We start from the raw sequence: 15,424 nt of genomic DNA on the forward strand, positions 1-15,424 counted from the left end.
TGTATTGCTAGGGCTTTCTCTGTGCACACGCTGTGCGTGTTTGTATTATTAGGGCTGTCTCTGTGCACACGCTGTGTGTCTGTATTGTTAGCGCTGTCTCTGTGCACACGCTGTGCGAGTTTGTATTGTTAGGGCTGTCTCTGTGCACACGCTGTGCGTGTTGGTATTGTTAGGGCTGTCTCTGTGCACACTCTGTGCGTGTTTGTGTTGTTAGGGCTGTCTCTGTGCACACGCTGTGCGTGTTTGTATTGTTAGGGCTGTCTCTGTGCACACGCTGTGCGTGTTTGTGTTGTTAGGGCTGTCTCTGTGCACACGCTGTGCGTGTTGGTATTGTTAGGGCTGTCTCTGTGCACACTCTGTGCGTGTTTGTATTGTTAGGGCTGTCTCTGTGCACACGCTGTGTGTCTGTATTGTTAGGGCTGTCTGTGCACACGCTGTGCGTGTTTGTATTGTTAGGGCTGTCTCTGTGCACACGCTGTGCGTGTCTGTATTGTTAGGGCTGTCTCTGTGCACACGCTGTGCGTGTTTGTATTGTTAGGGCTGTCTCTGTGCACACGCTGTGCGTGTTTGTATTGTTAGGGCTGTCTCTGTGCACACGCTCTGCGTGTTTGTATTGTTAGGGCTGTCTCTGTGCACACGCTGTGTGTGTCTGTATTGTTAGGGCTGTCTCTGTGCGCACGCTGTGCGTGTTTGTATTGTTAGGGCTGTCTCTGTGCACACGCTGTGCGTGTTTGTGTTGTTAGGGCTGTCTCTGTGCGTGTCTGTATTGTTAGGGCTGTCTCTGTGCACACGCTGTGCGTGTTTGTATTGTTAGGTCTGTCTCTGTGCACGCGCTGTGCGTGTCTGTATTGTTAGGGCTGTTTCTGTGCACGCGCTGTGCGTGTTTGTATTGTTAGAGCTGTCTCTGTGCACACGCTGTGCGTGTTTGTATTGTTAGGGCTGTTTCTGTGCACGCGCTGTGCGTGTTGGTATTGTTTGGGAAGTCTCTGTGCACATGCTGTGCGTGTCTGTATTGTTAGGGCTGTCTCTGTGCACACGCTGTGCGTGTTTGTATTGTTAGGGCTGTCTCTGTGCACACGCTGTGCGTGTTTGTATTGTTAGGGCTGTCTCTGTGCACACGCTGTGCGTGTTGGTATTGTTTGGGAAGTCTCTGTGCACACGCTGTGCGTGTCTATATTGTTAGGGCTGTCTCTGTGCACACGCTGTGCGTGTTTGTATTGTTAGGGCTGTCTCTGTGCACACGCTGTGCGTGTTTGTATTGTTAGGGCTGTCTCTGTGCACATGCTGTGCGTGTTTGTATTGTTAGGGCTGTCTCTGTGCACACGCTGTGCGTGTTTGTATTGTTAGGGCTGTCTCTGTGCACACGCTATGCGTGTCTGTATTGTTAGGGCTCTCCCTGTGCACACGCTGTGCGTGTCGGTATTGTTTGGGAAGTCTCTGTGCACACGCTGTGCGTGTTTGTATTGTTAGGGCTGCCTCTGTGCACACGCTATGCGTGTCTGTATTGTTAGGGCTGTCTCTGTGCACACGCTATGCGTGTCTGTATTGTTAGGGCTGTCTCTGTGCACACGCTATGCGTGTCTGTATTGTTAGGGCTGCCTCTGTGCACACGCTATGCGTGTCTGTATTGTTAGGGCTGTCTCTGTGCACACGCTGTGCGTGTTTGTATTGTTAGGGCTGTCTCTGTGCACACGCTGTGCGTGTTTGTATTGTTAGAGCTCTCTCTGTGCACACGCTGTGCGTGTTTGTATTGTTAGAGCTCTCTCTGTGCACACGCTGTGCGTGTTTGTATTGTTAGAGCTCTCTCTGTGCACACGCTGTGCGTGTTTGTATTGTTAGAGCTCTCTCTGTGCACACGCTGTGCGTGTTTGTATTGTTAGAGCTCTCTCTGTGCACACGCTGTGCGTGTTTGTATTGTTAGGGCTGTCTCTGTGCACATGCTGTGTGTTTGTATTGTTAGGGCTGTCTCTGTGCACACGCTGTGTGTGTTTGTATTGTTAGGGCTGTCTCTGTGCACACGCTGTGCGTGTTTGTTTTGTTAGGGCTGTCTCTGTGCACACGCTGTGTGTGTTTGTATTGTTAGGGCTGTCTCTCTGCACACGCTGTGTGTGTTTGTATTGTTAGGGCTGTCTCTGTGCACACGCTGTGTGTTTGTATTGTTAGGGCTGTCTCTGTGCACACGCTGTGTGTGTTTGTATTGTTAGGGCTGTCTCTGTGCACACGCTGTGCGTGTTTGTTTTGTTAGGGCTGTCTCTGTGCACACGCTGTGCGTGTTTGTATTGTTAGGGCTGCCTCTGTGCACACGCTATGCGTGTCTGTATTGTTAGGGCTGTCTCTGTGCACACGCTGTGCGTGTTTGTATTGTTAGGGCTGTCTCTGTGCACACACTGTGTGTGTCTGTATTGTTAGGGCTGTCTCTGTGCACACGCTGTGCGTGTTTGTATTGTTAGAGCTCTCTCTGTGCACACGCTGTGCGTGTTTGTATTGTTAGGGCTGTCTCTGTGCACACGCTGTGCGTGTTTGTATTGTTAGAGCTGTCTCTGTGCACACGCTGTGCGTGTTGGTATTGTTTGGGAAGTCTCTGTGCACACGCTGTGCGTGTCTGTATTGTTAGCGCTGTCTCTGTGCACACGCTGAGGGCTGTCTCTGTGCACACGCTGTGCGTGTCTGTATTGTTAGGGCTGTCTCTGTGCACACGCTGTGCGTGTTGGTATTGTTTGGGAAGTCTCTGTGCACACGCTGTGCGTGTTTGTATTGTTAGCGCTGTCTCTGTGCACACGCTGTGCGTGTCTGTAATGTTAGCGCTGTCTCTGTGCACACGCTGTGCGTGTTTGTATTGTTAGGGCTGTCTCTGTGCACACGCTGTGCGTGTTTGTATTGTTAGGGCTGTCTCTGTGCACACACTGTGTGTGTCTGTATTGTTAGGGCTGTCTCTGTGCACACGCTGTGCGTGTTTGTATTGTTAGAGCTCTCTCTGTGCACACGCTGTGCGTGTTTGTTTTGTTAGGGCTGTCTCTGTGCACACGCTGTGTGTGTTTGTATTGTTAGGGCTGTCTCTGTGCACACGCTGTGTGTGTTTGTATTGTTAGGGCTGTCTCTGTGCACACGCTGTGCGTGTTTGTATTGTTAGGGCTGTCTCTGTGCACACGCTGTGCGTGTTTGTTTTGTTAGGGCTGTCTCTGTGCACACGCTGTGTGTGTTTGTATTGTTAGGGCTGTCTCTGTGCACACGCTGTGCGTGTTTGTATTGTTAGGGCTGTCTCTGTGCACACGCTGTGCGTGTTTGTATTGTTAGGGCTCTCCCTGTGCACACGCTGTGCGTGTCGGTATTGTTTGGGAAGTCTCTGTGCACACGCTGTGCGTGTTTGTATTGTTAGGGCTGTCTCTGTGCACACGCTGTGCGTGTTTGTATTGTTAGGGCTGTCTCTGTGCACACGCTGTGCGTGTTTGTATTGTTAGAGCTGTCTCTGTGCACACGCTGTGCGTGTTTGTATTGTTAGGGCTGTCTCTGTGCATACGCTGTGCGTGTTTGTATTGTTATGGCTGTCTCTGTGCACACGCTGTGCGTGTTTGTATTGTTAGGGCTGTCTCTGTGCACACACTGTGTGTGTCTGTATTGTTAGGGCTGTCTCTGTGCACACGCTGTGCGTGTTTGTATTGTTAGAGCTCTCTCTGTGCACACGCTGTGCGTGTTTGTATTGTTAGGGCTGTCTCTGTGCACACGCTGTGCGTGTTTGTATTGTTAGAGCTGTCTCTGTGCACACGCTGTGCGTGTTGGTATTGTTTGGGAAGTCTCTGTGCACACGCTGTGCGTGTCTGTATTGTTAGCGCTGTCTCTGTGCACACGCTGAGGGCTGTCTCTGTGCACACGCTGTGCGTGTCTGTATTGTTAGGGCTGTCTCTGAGCACACGCTGTGCGTGTTGGTATTGTTTGGGAAGTCTCTGTGCACACGCTGTGCGTGTTTGTATTGTTAGCGCTGTCTCTGTGCACACGCTGTGCGTGTCTGTAATGTTAGCGCTGTCTCTGTGCACACGCTGTGCGTGTTTGTATTGTTAGGGCTGTCTCTGTGCACACGCTGTGCGTGTCTGTATTGTTAGGGCTGTCTCTGTGCACACGCTGCGCGTGTCTGTATTGTTAGGGCTGTCTCTGTGCACACGCTGTGCGTGTTTGTATTGTTAGGGCTGTCTCTGTGCACACGCTGTGCGTGTGTGTATTGTTAGGGCTGTCTCTGTGCACACGCTGTGCGTGTTTGTATTGTTAGCGCTGTCTCTGTGCACACGCTGTGCGTGTTTGTATTGTTAGGGCTGTCTCTGTGCACACGCTGTGCGTGTTTGTATTGTTAGGGCTGTCTCTGTGCACACGCTGTGCGTGTTTGTATTGTTAGGGCTGTCTCTGTGCACACGCTGTGCGTGTTTGTGTTGTTAGGGCTGTCTCTGTGCACACGCTGTGCGTGTTTGTATTGTTAGGGCTGTCTCTGTGCACACGCTGTGCGTGTTTGTGTTGTTAGGGCTGTCTCTGTGCACACGCTGTGCGTGTCTGTATTGTTAGGGCTGTCTCTGTGCACACGCTGTGCTTGTTTGTATTGTTAGGGCTGTCTCTGTGCATATGCAGTGCGTGTTTGTATTGCTAGGGCTTTCTCTGTGCACACGCTGTGCGTGTTTGTATTATTAGGGCTGTCTCTGTGCACACGCTGTGTGTCTGTATTGTTAGCGCTGTCTCTGTGCACACGCTGTGCGAGTTTGTATTGTTAGGGCTGTCTCTGTGCACACGCTGTGCGTGTTGGTATTGTTAGGGCTGTCTCTGTGCACACTCTGTGCGTGTTTGTGTTGTTAGGGCTGTCTCTGTGCACACGCTGTGCGTGTTGGTATTGTTTGGGAAGTCTCTGTGCACACGCTGTGCGTGTTTGTATTGTTAGCGCTGTCTCTGTGCACACGCTGTGCGTGTCTGTAATGTTAGCGCTGTCTCTGTGCACACGCTGTGCGTGTTTGTATTGTTAGGGCTGTCTCTGTGCACACGCTGTGCGTGTTTGTATTGTTAGGGCTGTGTCTGTGCACACGCTGTGCGTGTCTGTATTGTTAGGGCTGTCTCTGTGCACACGCTGTGCGTGTCTGTATTGTTAGGGCTGTCTCTGTGCACACGCTGTGCGTGTTTGTATTGTTAGGGCTGTCTCTGTGCACACGCTGTGCGTGTGTGTATTGTTAGGGCTGTCTCTGTGCACACGCTGTGCGTGTTTGTATTGTTAGCGCTGTCTCTGTGCACACGCTGTGCGTGTTTGTATTGTTAGGGCTGTCTCTGTGCACACGCTGTGCGTGTTTGTATTGTTAGGGCTGTCTCTGTGCACACGCTGTGCGTGTTTGTATTGTTAGGGCTGTCTCTGTGCACACGCTGTGCATGTTTGTGTTGTTAGGGCTGTCTCTGTGCACACGCTGTGCGTGTTTGTATTGTTAGGGCTGTCTCTGTGCACACGCTGTGCGTGTTTGTGTTGTTAGGGCTGTCTCTGTGCACACGCTGTGCGTGTCTGTATTGTTAGGGCTGTCTCTGTGCACACGCTGTGCGTGTTTGTATTGTTAGGGCTGTCTCTGTGCATATGCAGTGCGTGTTTGTATTGCTAGGGCTTTCTCTGTGCACACGCTGTGCGTGTTTGTATTATTAGGGCTGTCTCTGTGCACACGCTGTGTGTCTGTATTGTTAGCGCTGTCTCTGTGCACACGCTGTGCGAGTTTGTATTGTTAGGGCTGTCTCTGTGCACACGCTGTGCGTGTTTGTATTGTTAGGGCTGTCTCTGTGCACACGCTGTGCGTGTCTGTATTGTTAGGGCTGTCTCTGTGCACACGCTGTGCGTGTCTGTATTGTTAGGGCTGTCTCTGTGCACACGCTGTGCGTGTTTGTATTGTTAGGGCTGTCTCTGTGCACACGCTGTGCGTGTGTGTATTGTTAGGGTTGTCTCTGTGCACACGCTGTGCGTGTTTGTATTGTTAGCGCTGTCTCTGTGCACACGCTGTGCGTGTTTGTATTGTTAGGGCTGTCTCTGTGCACACGCTGTGCGTGTGTGTATTGTTAGGGCTGTCTCTGTGCACACGCTGTGCGTGTTTGTATTGTTAGCGCTGTCTCTGTGCACACGCTGTGCGTGTTTGTATTGTTAGGGCTGTCTCTGTGCACACGCTGTGCGTGTTTGTATTGTTAGGGCTGTCTCTGTGCACACGCTGTGCGTGTTTGTGTTGTTAGGGCTGTCTCTGTGCACACGCTGTGCGTGTTTGTATTGTTAGGGCTGTCTCTGTGCACACGCTGTGCGTGTTTGTGTTGTTAGGGCTGTCTCTGTGCACACGCTGTGCGTGTCTGTATTGTTAGCGCTGTCTCTGTGCACACGCTGTGCGAGTTTGTATTGTTAGGGCTGTCTCTGTGCACACGCTGTGCGTGTTGGTATTGTTAGGGCTGTCTCTGTGCACACTCTGTGCGTGTTTGTATTGTTAGGGCTGTCTCTGTGCACACGCTGTGTGTCTGTATTGTTAGGGCTGTCTCTGTGCACACGCTGTGCGTGTTTGTATTGTTAGGGCTGTCTCTGTGCACACGCTGTGCGTGTTGGTATTGTTAGGGCTGTCTCTGTGCACACGCTGTGCGTGTTTGTTTTGTTAGGGCTGTCTCTGTGCACAAGCTGTGCGTGTCTGTATTGTTAGGGCTGTCTCTGTGCACACGCTGTGCGTGTTGGTATTGTTAGGGCTGTCTCTGTGCACAAGCTGTGTGTGTTTGTATTGTTAGGGCTGTCTCTGTGCACATGCTGTGCGTGTTTGTATTGTAAGGGCTGTCTCTGTGCACACGCTGTGCGTGTTTGTATTGTTAGGGCTGTCTCTGTGCACACGCTGTACGTGTCTGTATTGTTAGGGCTGTCTCTGTGCACACGCTGTGCGTGTTTGTATTGTTAGGGCTGTATCTGTGCACACGCTGTGCGTGTTTGTATTGTTAGGGCTGTCTCTGTGCACACGCTGTGCGTGTTTGTATTGTTAGGGCTGTCTCTGTGCACACGCTGTGTGTGTTTATATTGTTAGGGCTGTCTCTGTGCACGTCTGTATTGTTAGGGCTGTCTCTGTGCACACACTGTGCGTGTTTGTATTGTTAGGGCTGTCTCTGTGCACACGCTGTGCGTGTTTGTATTGTTAGGGCTGCCTCTGTGCACACGCTGTGCGTGTTTGTATTGTTAGGGCTGTCTCTGTGCACACGCTGTGCGTGTTTGTATTGTTAGGGCTGTCTCTGTGCACACGCTGTGCGTTTTTGTATTGTTAGGGCTGTCTCTGTGCACACGCTGTGCGTGTCTGTATTGTTAGGGCTGTCTCTGTGCACACGCTGTGCGTGTCTGTATTGTTAGAGCTGTCTCTGTGCACACGCTGTGTGTGTTTGTATTGTTAGTGCTGTCTCTGTGCATACGCTGTGCGTGTAGAGACGGAGGGTCAGGAGCGCACTCACATCCAGGCGTACAGTATATAACAATATTCAAGTAAGAGATGTGCAGTTCACTTGCAATCTCCGGGAGCGATGGGGGCTTTGCGTTTATCAAGAGTGACCACCTCATATGATCTAGTAGTGATGTCCGTGTGTGTGTGTGTGTGTTGCTGAGGCATACCTGTTGGCTCAGGAGAGCTGAGTAGCCGGGATGGTAAGGGGCAAGAGGACAGGCTTTTGGTGATCTCTGGGTTCTTTTGATCAGTGGTTCAGCACCTCCAGCTGTGATGGGTTCCTGGGATGCAGGACGTCAGCTTCCACCACAACACTCCCCACCCCTCCTGCCCAGGAACTGACCCCCAGGCAGAGGTATATTGAACAGACTAGTTTATTGGACATTGCAGCAGCTCGGGTTACAGCACAGGTGGTCTCCAACGTCCCAGGACTTCTGGATGGTGCTTACCCCGATCACAGTGGCGTATTCAGTCGTGGTGGTCCCCACTCAGTCGTGGTGGACCCACAGCCCATGCTCGCACTTCCAGCTCCAGAGCAAGACTCTCTCCACTAACTTCTAGACACTCCTCTTGGAAGTCTCTGGAGGGGCGGGCTCATGGACTGTACCTATCCTGATAGGCTTACTCAGGCCATGAGTCAACACCTTACTTCCTTCACTTACAAGTGAAGCATAGGGGTGGGGGGGGGGGGGCAGTGGCCCATAGATTAACCTGAGAAGGCCCTGAACTTACTAGGGACTTGCATCACAGATGCACTGTGGTGAAAGAGAGATACTTATGGACATACCATGTTACACACATATATTGGAGTCAAGCAGTGGGACCACCCTGGTTCAGGCTATGGTGAAGACAGCACTCCCTCCTTCGCTGGTGGTCCACCCGTGGAGGCCATCCACAGTGGAAGACAGTATAGTCCAGAGAAGGAAGAATCCAATCTTTAGCAAAGTGTTCACCAAAGTTCACCAAGATACTTGAGTCCTCTTGTGATTTGCGCTTTTCACCCTACGTGTTTCTCTCTGCTCAGCACTGTCTCCGGACAGTGCCTTCTCTATCATAGGGGTGTGCAAAGGTTTTTTGGCTGCGCCCCCCGTGTCTCGGTCCCTGCACTCGCGCCCCCCCTCCCGAGTGACCCGGCGTCAAATGACTCCAAGGGTCACATGACGTGACCCCGCAGCATCATTTGATGCCGTGTTATGGCGACGTGAGCAGAAGCTGGTTGAATCCCGGTAAGTACAGGTTGCAGAGGCCTCGCGTGGTCCCCTGGCATTTAATTTAAATGCCTCGGTGAAGAGCGGGGGGCCTCTGCAACCGCCTGCGCCCCCCCAGAAAAATCCCGCACCCCCAGTTTGCGCGCCGCTGCTCTATCACATCGGGCTGTCTTGGGTCTCCATTCCCAGATATGGGTTAGGTTATCCCTTTAACTGCAGGTGCCCACAGAGCAGCAAAGGAGCAGCTCCTTGTTCTCCCCTAGTTCATGAGATTCTTACCAGTGCAGTTACTGGCTTTAAATCTCCCTTCGGGGAAACAAAATGGCTGTCAAATATCAGGCCCTTAGGAATCTACAAAAATCATCGGTTGGGGCTTCCTATTGGATGACCATTTAAATAAACTTTAAAAGCCAGGAAGTAAAAACCTCACCAGCGTCTCAGGAAATGGGGGGGTGATGGGGTGGGGGGTCCCCGTCCTCGGTTATAGGGTCTGGTTATAGCTTTCATGTGCTGGTGGATATTCTGACGAAAGGTCTGCTGCCCCGAAATGGTAAAACATTTTTCAGTTTTCCTAACTACATATCCATTAAAATGAATATTTAAGCAGTTCATGCTTCTGTATTTTGCTGTGTTCTCCATGTTCTTGTTTGTTTCGAGTCTACTGTGGGCAGTAAATTTGTACAGCATATCTAGTATATCTTCCTGCTATGGGAAGATCATTGTTCTCTGATTGTGACGTGACTGCCTCCCTTCTCTCTCCAGATACCAACGTCCTTCGTTACATCCAGCTAACCGAGATGAAAGTGCACAGATGCAGCCAGCGAGAGAGGGAAGGATTGAAAGAAGTTATTGGATAAGCAGCGTCTTCTGCCCTTTTTCCGTTTTAATCTCTCATGAGACTGTATTTTCCCAGATAAGTACAGCAATGCAGTAGTTACCTCTAGGTGGTAATCCTTTCTCTGCCAGAGGGACCTGCAATGCATTGAAATGATCTTGCTGCAGTGTATAATGATACTGAGCATTCTGTGCACTTCCAGACCGCAGATATTTTCAAGGTCTATTCTTCACAAGTAGAGAGCTTTACAAACCTCACTGATCTCTTCTTCATATGTACAGAGCTTTCCAAACCTCGCTGATCTCTTCTTCATATGTACAGAGCTTTCCAAACCTCACTGATCTCTTCTTCATATGTACAGAGCTTTCCAAACCTCGCTGATCTCTTCATGTGTACAGAGCTTTCCAAACCTCACAGGTCTCTTTTTCGTGTGTACAGAGCTTTCCAAACCTCACAAGTCTCTTCTTTACATGTACAGAGCTTTCCAAACCTCATGTGGCTCTTCTTGTGTACAGAGCTTTTCAAACCTCACACGTCTCTACTTAACCTGTAGAGAGCTTCCCAAACCTTCATCTGCACTGCAAAATACACGCTACATGGGTATCAACATGGATTAGGAAGTCCGAGTCAGCAGCTGTGTTTATTGAAAATGGGCTTCGAGGGCCACACAATAAAAAAATAAGTATATTTCATCCACAATAAGTAGACACAGATCATCTCAAGAACTACAGTGTCATCACTTTGCTTCCAATCACTTCCAAGATTCTTACGAAGATACTTACTAATGACCTGCAACAGACCCTGGCTTTGCCCAGCCTAAAGCACAAGCGAGGTGTTGCAGTGGATACAACACAGGGGAGCTCATCCAAGTCGTACAAGAAGGAATGTCCCGACGTAATGAATACGTTCTCCTACTCGGCTTAAGATACGTAGATTACGAAAAAGCATTTGATTCGCTCTACACCTCAGGTGAAGTGTTTATAAGAAGCGTACATTGATATTATAAAGAACATTTATGCGAATGCCACATTAACCGTTAGATTACGTGAAGATACAAGCAAGATTCGGATCAGCGAGGGAGTGCGGCAGGGAGACACCATGTCACCGAAGCTTTTCCCTGCAACACTTGAAGAATTTTCAAAACATTGGATTGGGGGGAAACCAGGAATCGAAATCATTGATGAATACTTGAAATTACGAAACGCACAACCCCAGTGAGAGAGAGAGATATATCTAATTTATTTTTGTGGGGGGGTGGGGGGAGGGGCGTTAGAGCTTGCCGGGGTTGTGTGTTTGGTAATTTTATTTTCAACTGGTATCAGTTGGTTGGAGGTTTAGTGGCCCCTCCCAGGGTTTAAGCTCGCCCCTCACCACTTTTTAAAGCAGGGAATGTTCTTTCATTATGCTGTATGGATGGACGCACTGCAGTCATTCTCCCTCCCCACAGGTAAAAGAGAAGTTTCAACAGGTTAGATTTATGACCTGCATAGTTTGGCCATGCCTTGACGTTGGCTTGCAGGCTTCTAACGCTTTGGTCAAAGGATTTAACCAAATTACCCTATACTATATACTAATTACTATATATTTTGTCAAACAGTATGTAGCATTGTGCTTTTCTGTCTTTTGGTGAATACTTAAGTCAACTACAATTTGCAGATGACATTGATATTTTTGCCTCAAGTCTAGGAGAGCTCCAGCAACAAGTTGAATAACTTGCCAGAGCAAGTAATAAGGTGGGCCTCCATATGCATCTCGGCAAGACCAAAGAGATGTTCAACAAATGTGTCAACTCTCAGATCAAAATAAGTGGAGTAAAACTTGAAGTCGAAGATTAGGTCTACCTTTAGCTGACAAATAACAACAACAATGGATGGGAACCATTTGAATGAAATCAATAGTAAAATTAAGGTGGGATGGAGGCATTTGGAAGAAACAAGACAATCTGTTGTGGGAACCACCACTGTGCCCAAAGAGGAAAGTTTTCAGCCAATGAATTCTGCCTGTGATCACAAACGGATATAGAACTTGGACCTTAAATGCGAAGGTAATTCAGAAGCTTCAGACAACTCAAAGAAGAGGTGAATGCTGGGTATTACCTGAAGAGACAGGGAAAAAAATAATGAATGGGTTTGAAACCAAACAGAAGTCTGTGACATCATCACACGGGTGAAGATATTAAAATGGCAGTGGGACGGACATATCAAGACGAAATGACCATTATTAGACAAAGATGATACTCAAATGGATTCCACGGAAATTAAAAGACCAAGATGACAACTAAAAGTCAGATAGGGGGATGAAATCAGAAAATGTGTAGGAGTAACATGGAGAAGAGACTTTCCACCAACACACACACACCACATCACACCTGGAAGTGCATGGTTATGCTCTGTATTACTTGATATTACAGCATCATAATATTTTTAGGGTCAACTGCAGCCTTTAACCTTTCCACTTGAGGCACAGCTGGGGCAGCAGTAGGACAACACTCTCCCCCAAATCCCCCACACTGATCTGCTTGTACCAAGGTCCATGATTGTGGGTCTGGTTTAGGCCCAGATTAATTGGTATTCGTATTACAAGTGGCTCTGGCATTGAAGGGGTTAAGAGCAGGCTTAGCATCTATCACAAGTTGTAAAGACATAAGCCCATATTGATGAAGCATGCTTTTGCCATAAGACTGCTTCCGGAGCTGGAAGGCACCTTATAGCCTATTTACTTGACGTAAGGTGTTACGGCAGAAGATTGGTTAGAATTATGGGACTCAATGTCTGTCTTTGCTTCTCTTAGCCGAATCTATTATGCTACTCTGAGATACCACTGTTACCATTAACTTCTAACATCTTGCTTCTGTTTGCATCCCTATATTGCCAACAAATTCTCAGTAGAATTCCTTTCTACAAGAAATTATTTGTGCCCATAGACTTTCATGGGATCATCCTTTGCAAGAAATAATTTGTCCCTATGAGTCAGATTTTCATGGGGTTGCTCTACACCAGAATTTATTTGACCCCTTAGAACTTTTTTTAATGGAATCTCCCTTTAAAATAAATTTATTTGGATCTATCCATAGACAGATGTATAGGATCCTCCAAAAACATCATTGGGGAGGAGGGGGCTTGATGCATAAGAGCAGAAATCTTCTATGTAAGTATGGACCTAACATGGACATGGACCGAACATGCTGCAGATCAACAATATATCTTTGATACTATACTTACTAAGAATCCACGGTTGAGCATCACATCAAAGCCCTACGGGAGTTTGTATACAGTCATGTAGCCCTTGGGACCTTTTGAACATCAACGGTAAATTGTCAAGGATTGTCAAGAAGTTCCCCTGTAAATTACTAGATAGCAGGAGATTTTTTTTTTTTGCAGATGAGTTTCCTTTAAATGGACCGACAGAAAATAAATACATATATATTTATTTATATAAAGAAGTATGGAGAAATAGAATGAATGGGTTAGAAATCAAACAAAAGTCTGTACCATCATCATAACTGAAAAAATGTAAAATTGCAGTGGGCCAGACCTATCGCAAGAAGAAATTACTATTGTTGGCCAAAGATGGTACTCAACTGGATTACAATGGTTATCAAAAGACAAATACAACGACCAAAAGTAAGATGGGAGGATGAAATCGGAAAATGTGTTGGAGCAACATGGAGAAGTGAGGCTTGCAACCGCCGTACCTGGATGGTCATTGGGGAGGCTTTATTCAGCTTGACCACCAAGGCCGGAAGATGGAGGGGGGAGAGGGGTGTACCCACCTACCATCTGGTCAATCAATAGCAAACACATTACATTTATTACTTTCCATTTAGCCATTAGAGCCTGGAATCATCTTCAGGATAAGTTATGCTGAAGAAGGTCGAAGTTTGGATCAAAACATTGTCATTGTATCTGTGACCTAATTATTAAATCTAACATTTCCTGTGCAATATAAACATGGGGAGATGCATAAATCTATGTAGTATATCAAAGAATGTCAGATCTGCAGCGGTCCCCTTGTTAACCCCTCGGCTGCAAGACCGTTACCCTGCAAGAACACCATGTAGATTGTCAATCTTTTGCTGCCCCGTCCTTCATTTTCTATGTTAACGTGTAAATGTCTGGAACCGGTACATCACTATGCGGTTTTTATGTAGGATTCTTGGGCAGGAGGGATTAACCCCTTCCCGGCCAGAGGGGCTGGCGACAGTGCAAAGCAATGTTACACAATGCGTCGCAGGCCCTACTGCCAGGCAAAGGGTTAAGTTAGCTCACCCCTGGTGGTTTAATTGCAGTGCTAATTATGTAAAAAAAAAAATGATATGTGCATTTAGTCATTCCTCCCACTGCTCTATATAACCCTTCCCTATAACACTTACTGCTCCATATAATGGCTCCTCCTGTTGCTCCATACAACCTCTCCCCATAACTCCTCCTATAGCTCCATATAACTGCTCCCTATAACTCCTCCTATAGCTCCATATAACTGCTCCCTATAACTCCTCCTATTGCTACTCATAACTGTTCCTGTGAGACGTGTCATCAGGTATTTCTCTGACAAAAAACAACCCAACAGCAGTCTGTATATGTGCGAGTGTTTTCAATGTCTCTGCATTATTTTAGAGGACTCTGTCATTTTAACAGTGAATCGGGATTTCTTTGCCGCTGCATACATACATAACCTTCAAAGTATCCATCCAGAATCCGCATATAGGATTTTGCTGTACACATATACAGTGTAGCAGGTAGCAGGCATTCGCCCATATTTACTAAGCAGTCTTCCGCCATAAGAATCCTCCTTGACCTCTTTCTGTCTATTCAAGTGAGTGGTGTCTTCCAGCGACAGAGATGTTTAATTGCATTAAAAACAAAAACAAAACGAGGTCACATAACTTGTACATTGGTCATGTTACCCCGTAGTTTTTTTTTTTGTCTTTCCATAAACAAAATATAAAATGTTGCGGTGTCCATGAACGTGTGCAAAAAGCCAGAGCGTGGCTGACGTGTAACAGAAGGCTGCTTAGTAAACATGGACCTTAATGTGATCGTGTTTGACTTTAGAAAACGCTTTGACTCCTTTTGCTGCCTATCGAGACTTTGAACACAAATCAAAATTACGTTGCAACCTGGGATCCCCGAACATAGAGATGCTTTGCTAAACTGCCGGGATAATGGGACTGATCTATCATTTCTCCTACTGAATATCACATCTTTCTTTTCTAAATAAAAGATGCAATTCCGCTTCTGAGTGTCTGAACCTCCTCTGTTTCTAGGTGTGAAGGCTTAATGCGCAGTCCCTCCTTTTTAACGCTAAACCAAATAACGTGAGACCACACATAATGTTGGAAGAAAAGGTCACAGCTTTATTTTAACATTCGCTGTTAAAACCCACCAGCCTGCCCGCCAACCCAGCCTGCCCGCCAGACAAGCCCAGCCTGCCCGCCAGCCAGCCTGCCTGCCCGCCAGCCCAGCCTGCCCACCAGCCAGCCAAGCCCAGCCTGCCCGCCAGCCCAGCCTGCCCACCAGCCCAGCCTGCCCGCCAGCCAGCCCAGCCTGCCCACCAGCCTGCCCGCCAGCCTGCCCGCCAGCCCACCAGCCTGCCCGCCAGCCCAGCCCAGCATGATCCACGCGAATGGGGGGGGGGGAGATCCTTGCCCAGCAGCCAGCAATTAGCCACGCTTCCTCCCCCTGCCCAAAGCACCCCAAAATGGGAGGGGGAGATCCTTATCAGCCAATGTTGGGCTTTAATCCCTCCCCCTCTCGCCCCTAGGGTCAGCTTTGGCCCAGCCATATAGCTGGCACCCAGCCTTTTACCACAGTTGATTGGGCATTGCCCGGCCTTAAAGCTGGCACCTGCAGCCTGTTCTAGGGGCTCCAGCTGAAAGGCGGACCCTAAAGTCCTCGCCCGGAGGTAGGTTTCCCAGGTGCGTGGGGCTAGCG

At 48.3% G+C, this 15,424-nt stretch overlaps 1 protein-coding gene across 1 annotated transcript in view; it reads left to right on the forward strand.

Moving 5' to 3' along the window:
- The window catches only part of TTC9B (tetratricopeptide repeat domain 9B), a 37,893-nt gene extending 23,164 nt beyond the window's left edge, over positions 1–14,729 (forward strand). Inside the window, exon 3 of the mRNA XM_075606998.1 lies at positions 9,419–14,729. Within this exon, the coding sequence (XP_075463113.1) occupies positions 9,419–9,513 (95 nt within the window). The 3' untranslated portion in view covers positions 9,514–14,729. The remainder of the gene's footprint in view (positions 1–9,418) is intronic.
- The last annotated feature ends 695 nt before the right edge of the window (positions 14,730–15,424 follow it).

Source organism: Ascaphus truei, chromosome 7 (genome assembly GCF_040206685.1).
Source record: "Ascaphus truei isolate aAscTru1 chromosome 7, aAscTru1.hap1, whole genome shotgun sequence".
Lineage (NCBI taxonomy): Eukaryota > Metazoa > Chordata > Amphibia > Anura > Ascaphidae > Ascaphus > Ascaphus truei.